Here is a 17,974-nt window from a genome sequence, read left to right on the forward strand (position 1 = left end):
AATGTGGACAAGAATTAGTCGTTAGTTGTCAAAGCTATTCCATGCAGAGGGGGGACACTTGATCAAATATTGGGGGGGGGCAAGGCTATTGTTTAATAAGATAACGTCACATTTCCCATTGTTTTAGAACAAAAGAACATTGTCCTCTAAAGTATTGGGGGGGCGGTCGCCCCCCCCCCCCCCAAGTGTCCGCCACTGATTACATGCTCTCCCTTACTTCCTCTGTTGTTTGTTTTGACTTACCTGTGTAAGCTTTTTCAAAATCTCTTTTGTAGGCGAAATGCCGCTATCCGAGCTCTTGAAATTGTATGATATCGAACAATCAGAGATCGGCGTTGCAGAGGAGGGTAGAGAAGATGAACTCGATGAGGATGAATTTGATGAGGATGATTCTTCAAATGAAGGTTACCATTGTTTAATCTTACCACAAGTTTGATACCGATCTTGAATGAAATCAACAATAGACAGAGCTTGCCGTATTGGTTCTATTTTTAGCTCTTTGTTTTAATCATTCTTGGCTTTAAGTGATTTTTTTCATTGTTTAGACGAAGATGCCAAGTTGGGGGTTGAGTCTTTGTTTGGACTTATACTTAAGAATGCAGGTCGAAGGCCGTGCTGTATTACTATGTTTTTATTTGCTGAAATGCTGCGATCAAAAGCTGCTTACAGTGTATATCCAAAGTCCTCAAATTAGCCCAACCCCCCACCCCCCTAAGGGCTTACTTATGGGGGACTTTTCAAGTCACAAGCTTGGGCGAGCTTCAGATAATCATCTATATATCCTTGAACCCAGCTCCTGCCTAGACAAGCACCTCAACACATGCTGTGTAGTACGCATCTGAACACATGCTGTGTAGAATGCATCTGTAGTCCAGCATATTAGGCCTATGTCGTTTGATATATCTTCTTGTATACGCAGTGATATCAAATTTGAGCTGGGAGAGTGAGAGGGTGCCATATCTCAACGTCGTCCCACCAGGGTTGCATGAGTTAATTATTTTCTTTGTTATTTGTTCTTATTATTGTTGTTTGCTTTCTCATAGACATGAGCGGCGATGAAGGAACAGAAGCTCTACTTGAAAAATCAAGTTCGACCGAGAAAAATGTAATCATATATTATTTTATTATTTCATGCCTTAATTTTTTCACTTTTCTTTTAAAGGTACTCTAGAAGATGAGGAAAAACTGAGAATCGAAGGCCAGCTTGAGGCTTTCGTATCCCTCAAAGAAAAGCATAACTTCTCTTATGTTTATACCTAAGATAAGCTGTAGGTCATAGATAACCCGTTTCTTGTATTGTGTTGTTGCTTTTTCTGGAACATTTCTCCTGAACACGACGATACTATTTCCGTATACTATTTCCGTCTGCTAGGACGAGAATTCTGACAAGGTTCCTGACGACATGCTGAACGATGTTGCTGCAACTGCACAGAGTTTACAACCCAAAGGCTTCACCCTCTCTACTGCAGAGGTGAGATGCTAATATGTCTTTGTGCTCTATTTTTGTGCCAGTGCACACTTTTTGCGGTGATTCGATAATTGTTTACCTATTTTAATACTTATTCATGGATTCTTGATATGTAAGATGGCCTTTGGAGCTTCTTTCAAATTGATTGGAGAAAAAAGGGATATTATTTTTGTTATATGACTTCGAAATGGGAAACTATTCGCGCATCTAAATTAATCGTTAGCTTAAAGCACACCTTAAAGCCATTGTTGAAAGAAATTGAAATGTCTTCGACAAGCTACTCATTGAACGTTTAACACAACAGGCGCTTGAAACGCAACATTGATACTACCTCTGTCATCCACTACGTTGGTTACTATTTTACTTTGGCTTTGTCACAGGTAAAAACGGCAATACCATTTCTGCTGCACCACACGTTACGGGAATATCAGCACATTGGTTTGGATTGGCTTGTTACCATGTATGACAAACAACTGAACGGCATTCTAGCTGACGAAATGGGCCTAGGGAAAACGATCGAAACAATCGCATTACTGGCCCATTTGGCATGCGAGAAAGAAGTCTGGGGCCCACACTTGATTGTTGTTCCCACAAGTGTCATGCTTAATTGGGAATACGAATTCAAAAAGTGGGTTCCTGGCTTCAAGATTTTAACTTATTACGGTACTCAAAAAGAAAGAAAACAAAAAAGACAGGTAGGTTTTTGGAACACCTTTATTTTGGTGCCAATACAGACATTGACAGTAATGATGTCCCTGTTATCTCTATGTTATTATTTCCCAACTCTCAAAGATTCTGGTTAAATGTGATTTTTGGAGTTTTATCCTGCTCAATTTGTTTTCCTCTTCCAAGTAGATATTTATCTATCCTGAATAATTGGCCATTATCCAATGTTGGTTGTCAAAGTTAATTGCTACTGACAATTTCAAGTGGCCTAGAACAACCTGTGATCTCATTACGATTGACTGGTCCTTGCATCAGTTTATTCAGAGTATCATAGAACAATTTGGCAACAATTTGCTTCATGTTTATTGCAAATAGGAAACTGAAATAACAGCATGTGTTTTGAAGCAAAAATGGTTTTGCCAATCTTAGAAGACAAGGGCATTATTTGCTGCCTCTTTGTGAAAACTTAATGATAAAAACCTTTGTAATTTAACTTTGATTAATGCAACTTGACGATATTCATCATGGCACTAAAACCTTTTTGACATCAAGTCTCCAACACGACATTACAGGGCTATTATTTTTAATACAAATATTCTTTCCACCACCTTTGTGTAACTGTGGATAACAAGAATGAAACGTTCACGTATTTATTTAGCCCTACATTGGTTAATTGATTCCTTACAGGGTTGGTCCAAGCCGAACGCCTTTCACATATGCATAACCTCTTATAAGCTAGTATTGCAAGACCACCAAGCATTTCGAAGAAGAAAATGGAAGTATCTGATTCTCGACGAGGTTCGTTTAGCTTTGTATTAATTCAATTGAATTTGTTAAGATGTTTCTTCTAGATGTAAGCTTTAAATTTCAAGCTAATGGCTAATTTTACCAAATCCTCTGGTTGTTAAGTATCAGTGGAAAAATGGCACTTAGCCTAAACAAATTCATCTTGTTACAGCCAAAGGGAATTCAAGCATTTCCTTGTTGGCCTCCTTAAGGTTGAACAATCTTCTAATCACTTAAAACCTATTTAATTCCTTATCTTTACCTTTGTCTTTATGAAGGTGTTAGGTTGCCAACAGACCACACATACCAAAATAGAGGACTTTTTATAAATTTGTAGAAATCACATCACCTAAATGTTCTTTTTAACTATTATTTTTTCGGTTGACCTCAAGCCGGTAATGTTTAATAGTTTGCACTGTTGATGGATAATTTTGTCTGGCTGCACAATAGTTCTTATGCAGACTCAAATTCAAGTTTGTGAATTAGTTCTCGGAGGTTTTGATTATTTTCAACCTCTCGCTGTTCGACCTCTATACCCAACTATAAAGATTGTATTGATTGTAGTTATTTTAATTTTTTCTCATTCATGTTTTATTCATCGTGATGAATGCTTCACTCTAGGCTCAGAATATTAAGAATTTCAAGTCGCAAAGATGGCAGACTTTGCTCAATTTTAACAGCCAAAGGCGTCTTCTCCTGACTGGCACTCCGCTGCAAAATAATCTGATGGAGCTGTGGTCTTTGATGCATTTTTTGATGCCACACCTGTTTTCATCACACCAAGACTTCAAGGAGTGGTTCTCTAATCCTCTCACGGGGATGATCGAAGGCAATCAGGAGTACAATGAAAATATTGTTAAAAGGCTTCACAAGGTATAGATAATTAAATGGTGATTGTACTGATGAACATCGATGATTTTAAAAAAAATATCTGTTTTCTTTGAGGATCTCGTATATTTAGCTGTTATCACTTTGTCACACCTAAGTACAAAGCTCACATTTGAACCGTTCCGTCGACCTTTACGCCCAATTTCATAGCCAAAGTGTAGCTAGGCCTACTTGTATTTTATTTTATTTGATATTACAGTCCTGAAAGACTGTTATTGCTGTTATCCTAAGCGGTGGCTGACTTTACCAAGCCCCTTGGTTAATGCGTACCAAAGGGTCAATGGCTGTTAGCCGATAATAAAAATGGTGACGTTACATCCTTTGGAGAAGTTTTCTTTTTCCATTGGCCTACTTAGCACCATATATCTGCTTTCATTGCGTAGCCAAAGTAAAGTTTCGCTGTCCGCTCAAATTATTGTCATTTCTTTTTGCATGATTTAAATTTATCTGTTTGTTTATTACCATTTTTATCTTACTGACGGACAGTTAACTGTGAAGCTAGGTGGGATAAACGTCTTTAAAGTTGAGCCTTAGTATTCTACAGTTTGATATTATTCGTTTGGTTTTATGTTCTTCTTGTTTCTGCAGGTGCTGCGCCCATTTCTGCTCCGTAGATTGAAGAGTGAAGTAGAGACGCAATTACCTAAAAAATATGAGCACGTGATCCGTTGCTCTTTGTCAAAGAGACAAAGATACTTATATGAAGAGTTCATGGCCAGGACAAAGTATGTTTCAATATTTTATGTAAATAGGTTCAGATTTTCGCCTATAATATGACCTTTGCTAGCTTTCTTAAGCTTCTATACCTCACATGAACTCTTCATTCTCATTTAGAAGAGATAATGCGATGGCTACTTTTACCAAATCCTCTGGTTGTTTCGTATCAGGGGAATAATGGCACTTAGCCTATACAAATCTGATCTCGTTACAGCCATGGGAAAATCAGGCGTTTCCTTCTTGGCCTCCTTGTGACCACACATACACACAATGTCAATCTTTTGAAGTGACTTTGTGTGTGCACTGTTGCAGTGCTATAATTTCGCTAAAGGTGATAGCTGACATTTTGACTCCTAGGACGGGCAGCTAAAATTTTAGCAATTCTGTTTTAATACAATAGAATCGAGATTTTCACTGATAGGGGCTAACTTGCCTCTAGCAAAGGTTTGTAGCCCCTAGCCCTTACCTGAAACTAGTTCTGGGTTTCACAAGATTATATAGTTAACCATTATGGTTTTATTTCTGTCCATTTTGTATTTATTTGATACTTGTTATAGTATTGCACTAGGAACACAAAATGAATGCTATCACACTGATCCAATTAGTACATATTTACCAGCTTAGTCTTCAAAAAAGAACATATGTGTATCGCATATTATTTGCTTTCGGTGCCCTTCAAGACGTCACAACTTATTTCCCTTTCCTTATCTTTCTTAGCATAGAATGCAAATAAAGACATAAATGTTTCTTTTAGAACGAAGGAGACGTTAGAAAATGGGAATTTCCTAAGTGTAATCAACATATTGATGCAGCTGCGGAAGGTAATACTTTTATTCTTCATAGGATATTTGTTATGTTAAATGAAATTTTCGACAAACGATATTTTGGAGATTTTACTAAACGGAATAAACAATGTTAATTCCACTCCGCCTGATGTTGCGTTGTTGTGTTGTCGTGTTGTTGTGTTGTCATGTTGTCATGTTGTCATGTTGTCGTGCTTGTTTGAATCAATATTGTCCTACTTTCACTTAATCAAGCTATTGATAATGGCACTGAATTATTTCAAGTATTCAAGTGCCAGTTCTCTTTTCGCAAAGAAGATTCGACTCTCTTCGGCAATGTTCCACCATCTAGCGACTTATTCTTCCAACTTTTTATCTGTTTCTGTAGGTCTGCAATCACCCCGACCTGTTTGAATCGCGTCCGACTGTATCTGCTTTCATAATGGACACCAGAATCACTTGTAGAATACCATCGATTATATTAGATGTGGCAGAATACCGCCCTCTCGAACAAATAGACTTAGGATCGCTAAATTTCTGTTTTGCTGATGCGGAATTGTCTATACCGGCTTTTGCTAGCCACCGGACACAGGAATTGCAAATTAAAGGAAACCTGATTGAAGAGATCGGACTTGATACGTCTTCCGGGGAGATTAAATCGGATGATGCACGTGACTCTGGCGCTGCATCGAACATTTTCGAGATTTTCAACCCAGATTTGAAAGTTACCGGAGACAATGGACTTAATATTGAAAATGCAAATTCTTGCGATGGGAACGAAATCGATGTTGTTGGAGATATTGAAATGGATGATTTATCCGAAGATGACAGTGAAAGAAAAGCAGGACGGCTGTTCGAAGATTATGTAAATGTGGAAAGTTCTATGTTCACTATGGTAAGTTTGTTTGGCTGTGATCTTAGTCTTAGAGGCTACAGAATAGCTAACATTTGTTAGGACTATTAAGCTTAATAGCTTTTGTTTTCCATACATATCAAAATTATAAAAAGCAAATTATAAAAGGGTTAAAAATTAAAACTAATTAAACACTAATCAACAAAACATGTCTCACACAAAATTAGTTGAGATTATTTATTAGTAAACCTATTTTGGATTTCACTTAACAGGCGTATATTAGTTATTTATTTTGTACCTTCAGAACGTTCTCCTACAAAGCATTCCCTTGCGATCAATTAGGCAGCGACGAGTCTGTTAGACAGTGCAAAAGCGAAGTATATTAGGGGTGAATACCTGTATTCGGAAGGGTGCTTAGAGTCTAATGTTGATTTTCCAATTTGTTCTACAGCCAAGCTTAAAGGAAAAGGCGATGACGCTTAGGAAAGAGCGACTCCAGCGACTAATAAAGCTGAATGATAGGCGTTGCCAAGCTCGACCGATCTACGGTTCAGATTTATGTCATTCAGTCATGTTAGATAAGGGACCTAGAAGGCGTTGGGTTGGAGCTTTGAGTCACCAAAGAAAGCAAACATCGACACAATGCAGAGCGTTGTGTGATATGGTTAAAAGTCGGGAGGATATAGTTGAAAATCTTACGGAAGTCATTGGAAGGTAAGACTTCTTTGTTGTTTATTTGGTCTATTAGTGTTCTGAAATTTCTAATGTGTTTTAGTGATCCTCACTGTCTTTAAAAATTAATCTTTACACCCATAATTTGAACATCTGCCTCTTCAAGCCTGGGAATTAACTCATTTAAACTGTTCCTTGAAAGCCCCTTTTCTTAACTGTTATCGAAATCTTTCCTTACAGTCTTCAACCCTCCCCCAAAACTGATTTTTATATCCGTATCATGTTTTTTGGCAGATTCGTCTTTGTGATTCCTACAGTGGAATCCCCAACGATAGATTTCCATGTGTCGCATCCGCCTCCTGTCTGGCGAAGTAAGCAACAGAAGCTTGATGAGTTCGCTGATCAGGCTCTACATGTTGATCAGTCCTGGATCATTTCCCGGCATATGAGGGTTCAGTTTCCGGAAACGAGGCTTATTCAATATGACTGTGGTTAGTACAGTTAATGGTGTTTTAATTACAAGTTTTGATTATCCTGAGACACGTAACCAGTTGAAACGTCCTCAAGTAAATACTTTCAGTTTTTGCTAAAGAAGCCATTTAAGTTAGCATCAACAGTGTATATAGAAATAAACAATTTTGAATTCAAGAATTTATCGTTTGTTCCGTCTTCATGTAGGTGTCATGTTTCCGGCACATGTGTAATGCCTTTTTCTGTCTTAGATATGTCAGAATTACCTAAAGTCATCGATCAAATTATGTTGGATTTTGGTTCTTTTTTATCATTATGTGGTATTTTGTCTTAGGTAAGCTTCAAACGCTGGCCGTCCTGCTGCGAATGTTGAAGCCTGATAAGCACAGGTCAGTCAGCCACTACTCAAGAATAAACACTTGTTTCCTTGTTTTCTGCCTTTTAGTGAACATTTTTACATTTAGATTTTGACATGCTTTAACAGGAAAATAGTGCTTTTGATGTTTCCAGTGTCAACTAAAGCAGAATGTTGTGCCAGCCTTAATTAACGATGTTTAAGTAGATACCGTTGCTAACCTGACCGCAAAGTATTATCTTACAGGGCGCTTATATTCACCCAGATGACAAAAATGCTGGATGTTTTAGAAAAATTTCTAACATATCATGGATATATTTATTTGCGACTAGACGGGACAACCAAAGTAGAACAACGTCAGGTGAGCTTTTCCTACACGTCTCCAAGTTTGAAGCTCTTTGATGAATGCAGTGGCCTAAATTTTATACTTTCTATGATCAAAAGGATTGTTGATATGATGGAGTTTACTGTATAGTTCGATTATTGGCTAACCCTTAGAATCTTGGCAAAAAACAGTTTTATCAACAATCTGTTGCAGCTGAACTTCTTTTAAGTTATTCCCAACCATCATTTTGAGAACTTGAAATAATTCACCATTAGATATATGTCCAAGAGTGGAGATATAAAGATTCAAGAATATACATTGCAATTTTCTGTTCGCATCCACTTCTTGTGAAAATATCTGTATGTTCACTCGTGCATTAATGATAGTAATGATATCTTTGTTTACAGTTGGTTTGAAAGATAGTTAATATACATGTATTATTATGTAAACTACAGGATACCAACTTTTTATATACAATAAAAGAAAAAATTACAATTTTAATCTACTTTTTTACAAATGTTACAGCTACATTTGTCTCCATTCAAGGCTTTTTGAACTATAAAGCAAAAAATCTTGCTGTAATAATTCTACGTGTAGCTTTTTAACCCATGTATTTTCTTCCGGCGTTGCTAAAACGAAGCCCTGTCTATTCAGCTCTCGTTCCTTTATCCAGGTCTTGATGGAGAGGTTTAATCAGGACTCAAGGATTTTCTGTTTTATATTATCAACGCGTAGTGGCGGCATCGGCGTGAATCTAACCGGAGCGGATACAGTTATCTTTTACGACAGCGACTGGAATCCGACCATGGATGCCCAGGCTCAAGACAGATGCCATAGGATAGGACAAACACGAGATGTACATATATATAGGCAAGTAGCGACTTCTACTGTTAACAATTTGTTTAGCCTTGTTCAGTGTCATTCTGAAAGAGTGAGTCAAACCAGGATTGTTGAAATAGGTTTTTCAAGATGTGTCGCTTGGTTTCGTGTTATTTTCCATCTCGAATTCACCATTCGTTGAAATAATTACAATAATCCAGCGAGGAACCCAGCAAATGATCCTGTTCTGAACCATACTATCTTCATCTGCCGTTTGAAATCTGGCTGCTGTTTTTCTTATTGTGAGAAGATTACAAATATAAGCTTAAGGGACTTTGATGCCAAAAGCTCTATCGCGTTTTTTAAAATGGGGAGGGCAGTATATTTAAGGGCAGTTTAAATTGTTTGTTGACCCTCATTTTGCTCGGCTCATAAATGATTTAACGTTGTTATATGTTTTTTCTATAACCTTAATTACCGTTCCCATCATAGGGGTTTCCATCATAGGACTGAAAAGTTTTACATCAGTAGCGCCTACCCCAGAACAGTAGGGACTGGAAGATAACAAGAGGGAATAAGTGATTGTGAGATGCAATCGTAAAGATTTAAGTCTAATCCCTGTTATATGAAAAGGGCTGGTATTCCAGCCTTTTGGTGAAAATTCTCCTGTAATCAGGCCCTAAAATAGTAGAAAAGGAGAGAAATTCCTTAGACATTTACTATCAAGAGTTTTATGCGTGTTATGGCCAGTTTCTTGTTAATGTACAAATGTACACTAACCATTGATGAGCTACTGCTTAAATCAATCTGGAGACCTGATAAATTATTGCTACCATACAATTATATACGAATACTACCACCTAGGAACTGAAGATAATTTGAATTTCTGTGATTGCAATTCCAGGCTGATCTGTGAACAAACAGTAGAAGAAAACATATTGAAGAAGGCGCACGAAAAACGCATCCTAGGAGATATTGCCATAGAAGGTGGAAATTTCAACACTGCTTTTTTCAAAAAGGTACTTCAACCAGAATGCTCTTTCTACTTATCTTTTGTCTCAGTTATTGTTCTGTTATTGCATCATTACGAATTTCACAATAACCTCTCATTTTCTGTTCAAAATTTCATGTGAAAATTGACTGTTATACATTCCCATATGCATAGCCCCACTTCAAATCAAGATCTTTGCCTTATATTTCCCCCCACTGTTTCCACAATCCTACTGTTTTCGCGATTCTGTTATGCATTATTGGATTGTCATTTCTCCGCGTATAGAACACCATAAAAGATCTGTTTGCAATTCAACATGGAATGGACAGCCAGTTGGCCAACCAACAAGTTGCAAGCGTCCAGACAAGCCAGGGTGTTATCGAGGTAGAAAGCGTGGATACCCAAGTTGCACCATCCACACCAGAATCGAAAACCGAAAGGAAGAAGATGGCAGCTTTCGAACAGGCTAGTTTTCACGATATTAACTCTCATTAACCCTTATATTACTTCTATACTTTTATATCCAATTGTTATGTTTTTGAGTTTTCATTGAGATTTCTTAACTGTTCCGCCAATTGATCATTAGGAGCTTGAGAATTAGACGTGAATCTCCTTTCATGATTCCAATGCCATATTCTGCCCGGAAAGAGTTCGCAAAGAAAATTGAAGTTTTACTGTTAAGCAAAGCAATGAATTTGAAGTTGTTGTTAATTTCCATACCACCAATAAAGCCTTGGAATATAACCCCTAAGTCTTCGTTCATTGCGTTTGCCTTTCAAAGATATACATTTCTAGAATCTTCTGAATCTGACATTGAAAGATATTGTCAATGCTGCTCTTTTCATTCCCATTGCAGAAATATAAATTCTTCCATTGTCGACGTATAGAAACATTTCACAGTGGCAGTTATATTGAATAATATCCATATTGATAGTTGCTGATATCATAGTCATTTTATTCACAGGCGCTTTTCAAAGCAGAGGATGAGCAAGATGTCAGGGCAGCGTCAACAGCAAAAGCTGAACAAGTTGCAGAAATGGCCGAATTCAACGAGAATGTGCCAATCAAAGCTGATGTAAATGAGGCTTCTATTATCTCTCTTTTAATTTCCCATCGTGCATATCATGGTTGAAAAATTGAAACCAAAGTTCAGTTTTATTTCATTTGTTTTACTGGCCGTTTTTCTTTGCGAGCTTGCGGTTAGAGGAAAACGGGTCAAATTTAGGCCATCTATCGGTTTTGATTTGCAGAATTTATGTCGATTTTTTATAAACGAGAACGGTGTTTAGTCGGCCATTAAAAGTCCAGCATCATCAACTACATTTTTTTTGATATCTGCTTTTTTAGTTAGAAGAGATCTAATTACCACATCTCTTAACAGGATGAAAACGAAGAAGGCAAATCAAAAGTGGAGGAAGATATCGCGAACTTGGAAAGTGAGGTACTTGCTGCTACGTTTGAGAACATTATGAACAAAATTATTCTCTGTCCATGATTTCTAAAATATCACTGTCGCCCACACCCAAGAAGTTCCATTTATGTTCACATTAACAACAGGAAACCCTCCTCCAAGTACCCGAAGAAAGGTTTTATGAGGAGCTCTCTACCAGCTTGTTTATGATTTAGAGGGAAAATTTGAAGTGGTATCTTACAGCCGACCAGTTCTAAACACCATCGCGTCATTATTAATCCTTTTACAATAAGTCATCTTGGGAGGGAGTTCTGTATTGGTATTTTGTTGTACTTTTTGTATGCTGCAATGAAGAGCCATTCAAACACAGAAGTATTAAAGATGCTATAAATATCCATAAATTCTTCACAGACGTCATAAATAGTAGTGATAGAATTTATGCCAAGGTTTAGATAGTTCTTGAAAAATCAAACCGTCATTTAAGTTAAAAAGCCTATCTGGCATTCGGCTTTCTGATGGCTTTTCTGTTTTGCAGCTGACGCCTGTTGAGCGGTTCGCAGTGAGGTTTTTAGAAACAACCTGCGACTATTACAATGTAGAGGAAGTGGAAGATGCTGAAGTAAGATTCTCACTAGTTTATCTTTTTCTTTTTTTGATCCATTTTCAGATTTAGAAATATGGAATGAATCTGGTTTGATTTTGAACGACAACGTCATTGAAATGTTAAGGTTATCAAGAGCCTATTTTCTAACTTATTTTTCAACACGTTGGTTGTATTTTCTAAGAATATTCGAAACAAATTGTGCTGCAATACAATTCAATGAATCATACATAATTAACAACACGAGCCTCTTTTTCATTTAATTTGGCAGACACAGGTCGAGGTCGCCAAGAAAGAGTGGGAGCTTGAACATTTACAGGCAAAGAAGGAAGCCGAAGAGCGAAAAAACGCGATGGAAGAAGATGACATGTTTTTCACTTACGCAAGAGACGAAACATACAACCAGGTGCCTTGTCCTAAATCCTCCTCTAACAATACAGCAATTGATAATTTGAAAATGCGCTTTGCTAAAGTAATCCCAAATGGAAGCGACAGGTCATCTGATAGCGGCTTGTCATATGAGGCCGTTGAAAATAGTTCTAGCAAAAAAGGGGAAGATTACGTCGATGTTATTGACGAAAGCTCCGCTCAGAATAGCCCTGCTGCTGTTGTGTCAAGCAGGCCTAGTCAGGAAAACAGTTTGGGTAAGAAGATCGAGTCAGTATCGAATAGGAGAGGTGCAAATAAGCTTGGTAGAGCGTCGCGAACTTCCAGCAGGAGTGATTCTAGAAGTTCCAGTAGAAGTAATTCTAAGACACGTGTGGTTATGTCGCCTGACGGTGGAAGTCCAGCTCACTCGCCTAGGTATCCCAGGAGCAACTCTAGGCAGTGATCGTGTGAATGTAAATGCCTCGTTTTAGGGTCATACGGTGCCTCACAACTTACACCCTTGCCTGTCTCCGCCCTGCTTGTCCCGTTCGAACTAGCTAGGATAGAGGTTACCTAAATTATTATTATTAGGACTGTAACCTAACCCGAAATTGCAGTTTGCAATAATGTCCCATTTAGGATTAAGTAGTGATAAATAACAGAAAGTGGGTAAGCGAAAAACCATGATAAAAATGACTCCCCATATCTCAATGCCAAATGACATCGTGACATAAAGAATAGCTGACTTTTACATAACGGTATCTTCAGTTGCCCACTTGGCTTTCATAAATATTATTCTTTAATAGTAGCATCCGCTGCTGTCCCCAAACCACATCTGAAGTTGATTTTTCTGCGAAGATACAATTTTTGACACCCAAAATGGTGGCGTCACTTTTTTTATTCTCCCTGTAAATATAGACCACGATTTCTTTGAATCCCTGAAAGCGTAAATATTCAATTTAACTTGGATCATTTTAATTCTCAAAAGCTGAAGTGTCATAAACTCAATTTTGTATAACATCTTATGTAAGATTGTTTATATTTTGATACTGAACACAATTTAAGTGAAAAAACCTGACTTGTTTTTGTTGTCTTTCTTCTGTGACTGCTGCAAAGTGGTGACGTCAAGCTCTGCTGACATCACTTTGTAGTTGCCTGTATGGCACCGTTTGTAAACAGCAAGGTGGCAGTTTGTTCTTTTCTCCCTGTACCGGTTAGCTTCCTGTTGGCACAGATACGTACCAAGGTAGAGGTTGAAGCTAATACTCGGCATTATTTTAATATTATTTGATATTAAGATAACATAAACCAATGAGACCAAAGATAATAAACACAGCGTACTGTGATTTTTGATCATGCTTCAGGTTCTTCTTTTTTCAACCTTGCACTTTGCACACGCAATATTTTCTGCCCAACAGCCCTTTGCTCTTTACATCAAATATTTTTAGTCTATTTCACCGCACTTCTATATCTGGTTGTTGGTGCTCAAAAGATGCAGGATTGTTGTAAGACATTCGGGTTCTATTAATCAATAATTGCGCGTAATTCATAACTTGCCAAGCTCCAAGTTTCTGTTTTTCTTAATTTGATCAGTGTTTCGACAAATGCTACCTTGCTGTGTACACTGTGTCATCCAGGGAAGTCCAGAAAAGGCAACTTTGCAGGCGAACGGGACAACCTGCCACCTTAGGATCAGGGGGTAAAGGCACACATTGGCATCGATAACATGGGGGCTAGAGTCCCTTTGGAAATATTTTCATAGGTGACGCAATCAAATCCGCCAGCTTTTTTTACAGCTAAAAAGCAGTATTACATGATTTTTTTGTCAACAATTTTTGGTGTCATTCATATTAAAAAAGTTGCAATTTGTTTGTCATTCCCACAAACTATATGATATAGTTAATATTTTCAAAAGAAATTGGAAAAACCCCTCCCCTTTTTTTGTCTAACGGCTACTAAATGTTTAAAGCGAGCTAGAATATGATGATTTTGGCGAGGTGGAGGCGATGTTTTCATTCATGTTTTCTTAATAAGTTTTCAGAATTAAGTTTTTTTGCGGTCTGAAAAGTACTATGTTCAGGAAAATTGGGGAAGGGCTGGTTATTGTGTAGAAAAACAGTTCCCTAAAAGCCATTTTGGGAGAAAACATCAGAAATTAAATTAATTCGTGCATAATGAGGAGATTGCATCAAAAGATACAATTTGAGAAATTTCGATTACTTTCGTAAATAGCAAATTTAGTTGGTAGTGCAATGGGAGTCGTTGCGTGTTACTGCGACATACAGAATGGAATGCAAAATTTAGGATTGTGTTATATTTCTATTGATTTGTACGAGGTACCCAGCATTCCTTTGCATTGTTCTTTGAGTACTGTAGAGACAATGTTTCATGCGTGCTGTTTCACAACAAGGAGGACTTGGGAAAATTATACTGTGTTTTCATTTCGGTTGTAGGCCAGTTAGATGTACAATCATGTTTTATAAGGAATCGTCTATAATTAACCGAGCCCTAAGATGTCCAAACAATTAAGAAACCATTATACTGATCACCCTAAACCTAAGTAATTGCTCGAAAAGATGGGGGTGGAAATGTATCTTTTCAACGATTAAGCACCTTTTTTCTTGTTGCTCCAAGTTGCTTTATTGCATTGGTATTTAAGAAACGTTGAAGAAACTTTTGGCTCTGAAATTAACATAAAAACTGAAAAACTGAGTTTAGGTGGGAAAATCTCGATCTCACAACTTTGCTTATAGCAAACGTTTTAAGCGTACATTTCGCATTTTTTCCGAGACTCAATGTACGTTTAATCGAAAAGTTAAGGTGAACGGGTAAGTGAAAATTATAGCCAATCTTATAGTCTGAACTGAGCCTAGTGGAACGAAAACTATACAAGCCTAGTAAAACTGAAACCCTTAAAAATTTAGCCTGTCATCTAATGTCTGCTAAGGCATAAGGAAAAAATGGGTCGTTTGACTAGATTCTATCATCTATGTTCAAGTCTACAAAATGGATGGTTCTTGTGGGTTTGACCTTTGAAGGACTGGGGCAAAAACAATGGGAACTGATCGGTTAGGACGATGTAGTGAGCTATGTCGTGTTTTGAAAATGGGAAGATGGTGAATTTTAGCAGACATTTATCTCAAGGGAAGTACTTGAACGCTTCTTGAAACATGCAGATTATGAACAAAAAGATGGTCCAACTGCTCCTAATATTTTTAAAGTTATAACAACTAGAAATCTATTAAATTGGATGCTCTAACGTCGTTTGGATGCTCTGGATGCTCTGGACGATCTTCTATGGGAAAATTTTCCTAAAGCTTAAAGCAACTGATTTATAGGTCAATGTATCGTTCAAAGAGCATCAACAGCTCTACCCACCGCCGCATTTTGAAGATAATCAATTTTTGCATGGTTTATTTTTTAGCCATACATTGACGATTACACTGGTGCTGAAATGCCTGTGAGTTGTTATTTTTGTTCACTTTTGGCTCGTTTCTTCTTAACTCTTGTCGTTTGTCAAGAAATCATAGAGTTGATATCCATATTGGAGTCGTCTTTGGCTTATTTCTATTTAACCCTTGTCGTTTGATCGAAACTCTTTGGCTTAATTCACAGCCATTACCCCCCTTTTTGCAAAATGCCATCTTTATTTTGCTGGCTTTTTCTTTGCGGGTACAAAGGGTACGCTTTTGAGAATTTTTGTACCTCAGAGAACGTATTTTTTGAAGTACTTTCAATAGCCTCTTTGGAATTCCCTGCATCTGCAATCTGTATGTTTTTGCTTCTAACTCATAACTTTTTACCTTTTCATTTGACTTCTGGTTTATGTGTACGACTTTTTACGATTTCATGAAACTACCAGACGGTATCTTGTTTTCCCTGTATTTTAAGCTAAACATTGTATCAGTGCTCTACAATTGCTAACGCCGTATAAAAAAGTTCAGTTTTATCACGTAAGCAACCTATTTGCTATCTTTTTGCACGGGGGTTTACTTTTTCATGTGTTAGACCCCCTTATGCACCTATAATAATTACCCCTCCCCCTCAAAAGGAGCAGGCCATGAATCAACCCACCTCCATAATAAATTATTACTGAGTGGCTGGTTTTCCGTCTGTTACAGATATGGACACCACCGACCCCTCCAAATGATGGCGAAGATGAAGTGATAATGGATCAAACATTCAACTTTCTTTACGAATCCAGTGTCATTCCTGAGAATCATTTGCCACCAACTCACATATTCAAGTATGCCTTTTGCTATTTATCAGAAGTAGTGTTGTCATAAATACTATGCCGCTGCTAACAGCCGGACAAAATGTCAAGCATAAAAATTCATTCAATTCACAGCCTAAATTATGCTCAGTTTTGAGAAATACCCAACCTACAGTAATCTTCATCCAGATACTGATGCTTGACGTTGCTCATTAAAACAGATTAAAATTTATCTTGTTCTGCTTTAGTTTCATGCTCGTATGCTGTCGAACACTTTTCAAGATGCTGCTTTTACATCTCTTAACTTTTTGCTAGCAGTAGATGAAACCAAGATATTATATTTAAGATATGTATAAAGCACTAGTTCTCAAGCTGTCAGCACGGTTAATATTTTTGCATTGATTTATCATTTGTTTCTAGGAAAAATGGCATGGATCTGTATGCAGTCAAGTCAAACAGCAAAAGAACACATTACCTTGGGGTATTCAAACGTAAAAGGTAAACTAATTCACGGCATTGGAGTACCAATACACCAATTCGACTTACGGCCTCGTTTTGAAAAATTCTTCAAAGTTTTTTGTACAAAATTTTTGACCTCAGATTCGGATTAAGAGCAATGATTTTAGTCTAATTGTAAGTTTTCATTATGATATTGCTCACGATATTGATTTTATGACGACGTAAAGATAAAAACTTTATAAAGGATTTGACCGTGATTGGCAACTAGGGGGGTAAAGTTTCCCCCTGAATGATTTTTGCGGTCAAATCCCTTACAAGTTTTCAAACTTCATTTCTCCATAAAATCTAAAATACAAGCTCAAACAATATGAAAAATGGTATCCCGCCTAAAATTATGACGATAAAACCAAATCTGAGCTTAAAAAAGTCGTGTTGATAAGTTTGGAGGAATTTCCAAAACGAGGTCGTAAGTCGAATTGGTGTATACTGTTCTTATTCTTTTTTGGTAGTCACGAGCGGCTCCGTGTTTTACTCTACACTGCTGGCTTTGATTTCTTGTTGTTGGGAATAACTCTTTCAGTCTTCACGAAATCATAGCTGATTTTAAACGTCAAAACAATTTTCAATTGCGTTCATTTATGGGATGCTAAACATTCTTTGCACCCTTGACCTATAGTGCTTTTCCAACGGGGCTGTCGTACTCTGAAAACGGGGGCTTTTGCAAAATTTCTTGAAAATATGATAAGTAGAAATCGGTAAATTTTTGATATCAGTTCAGCCTCTCTTAGCCCGCACTTGTAGCAATCCCAAACTTTCAACGTTTCAATTACGTGCACTCTCAGTCCTATATTGCAATACCATCCTGTTCTTTTGACTATGACCATTTTATAGGGGTGGGGGTCCTCTGTCCTCTCTCAGCATGTTTCGATTTTTATATTTCATTTTAACAATTTGTAATTTCAGAGAACGCATTTCGAAAGGCAAATCAATCTTTGACAAGAGAGCTTTGGAACTGTTAAACCGTGCTAAGCTGAAGAAGTCGAAACTAAAGCAAAAAGGAGCCGCATTGCCATTGCAGGGCCACTCGAACAAGCCCGACTACTCACAGGTTTGTTTTTTTTATTTTTA

General features: G+C 37.4%; 1 protein-coding gene across 4 annotated transcripts in view; it reads left to right on the top strand.

Moving 5' to 3' along the window:
• LOC135683323 (chromatin remodeling protein domino) overlaps window positions 1–17,974 on the top strand; it is a 36,793-nt gene that overhangs the window by 9,914 nt on the left and 8,905 nt on the right. For all 4 annotated transcript variants that reach the window (XM_089109341.1, XM_089109342.1, XM_089109343.1 and 1 more), the window contains exons 8-31: window positions 276–404; window positions 1,044–1,105; window positions 1,373–1,471; window positions 1,849–2,163; window positions 2,822–2,932; window positions 3,542–3,793; window positions 4,397–4,533; window positions 5,280–5,346; window positions 5,696–6,202; window positions 6,612–6,874; window positions 7,127–7,323; window positions 7,638–7,692; window positions 7,905–8,019; window positions 8,657–8,853; window positions 9,707–9,821; window positions 10,079–10,258; window positions 10,758–10,868; window positions 11,175–11,234; window positions 11,740–11,823; window positions 12,077–12,211; window positions 15,599–15,634; window positions 16,296–16,420; window positions 16,808–16,885; window positions 17,810–17,954. In XM_089109341.1, coding sequence (XP_088965467.1) covers window positions 276–404; window positions 1,044–1,105; window positions 1,373–1,471; window positions 1,849–2,163; window positions 2,822–2,932; window positions 3,542–3,793; window positions 4,397–4,533; window positions 5,280–5,346; window positions 5,696–6,202; window positions 6,612–6,874; window positions 7,127–7,323; window positions 7,638–7,692; window positions 7,905–8,019; window positions 8,657–8,853; window positions 9,707–9,821; window positions 10,079–10,258; window positions 10,758–10,868; window positions 11,175–11,234; window positions 11,740–11,823; window positions 12,077–12,211; window positions 15,599–15,634; window positions 16,296–16,420; window positions 16,808–16,885; window positions 17,810–17,954 — 3,575 coding nt within the window. The remainder of the gene's footprint in view (window positions 1–275; window positions 405–1,043; window positions 1,106–1,372; window positions 1,472–1,848; window positions 2,164–2,821; window positions 2,933–3,541; window positions 3,794–4,396; window positions 4,534–5,279; window positions 5,347–5,695; window positions 6,203–6,611; window positions 6,875–7,126; window positions 7,324–7,637; window positions 7,693–7,904; window positions 8,020–8,656; window positions 8,854–9,706; window positions 9,822–10,078; window positions 10,259–10,757; window positions 10,869–11,174; window positions 11,235–11,739; window positions 11,824–12,076; window positions 12,212–15,598; window positions 15,635–16,295; window positions 16,421–16,807; window positions 16,886–17,809; window positions 17,955–17,974) is intronic.

This window comes from Rhopilema esculentum, chromosome 7 (assembly GCF_057945365.1).
Source record: "Rhopilema esculentum isolate cy_ngs chromosome 7, ASM5794536v1, whole genome shotgun sequence".
NCBI classification, from domain to species: Eukaryota; Metazoa; Cnidaria; class Scyphozoa; order Rhizostomeae; family Rhizostomatidae; genus Rhopilema; species Rhopilema esculentum.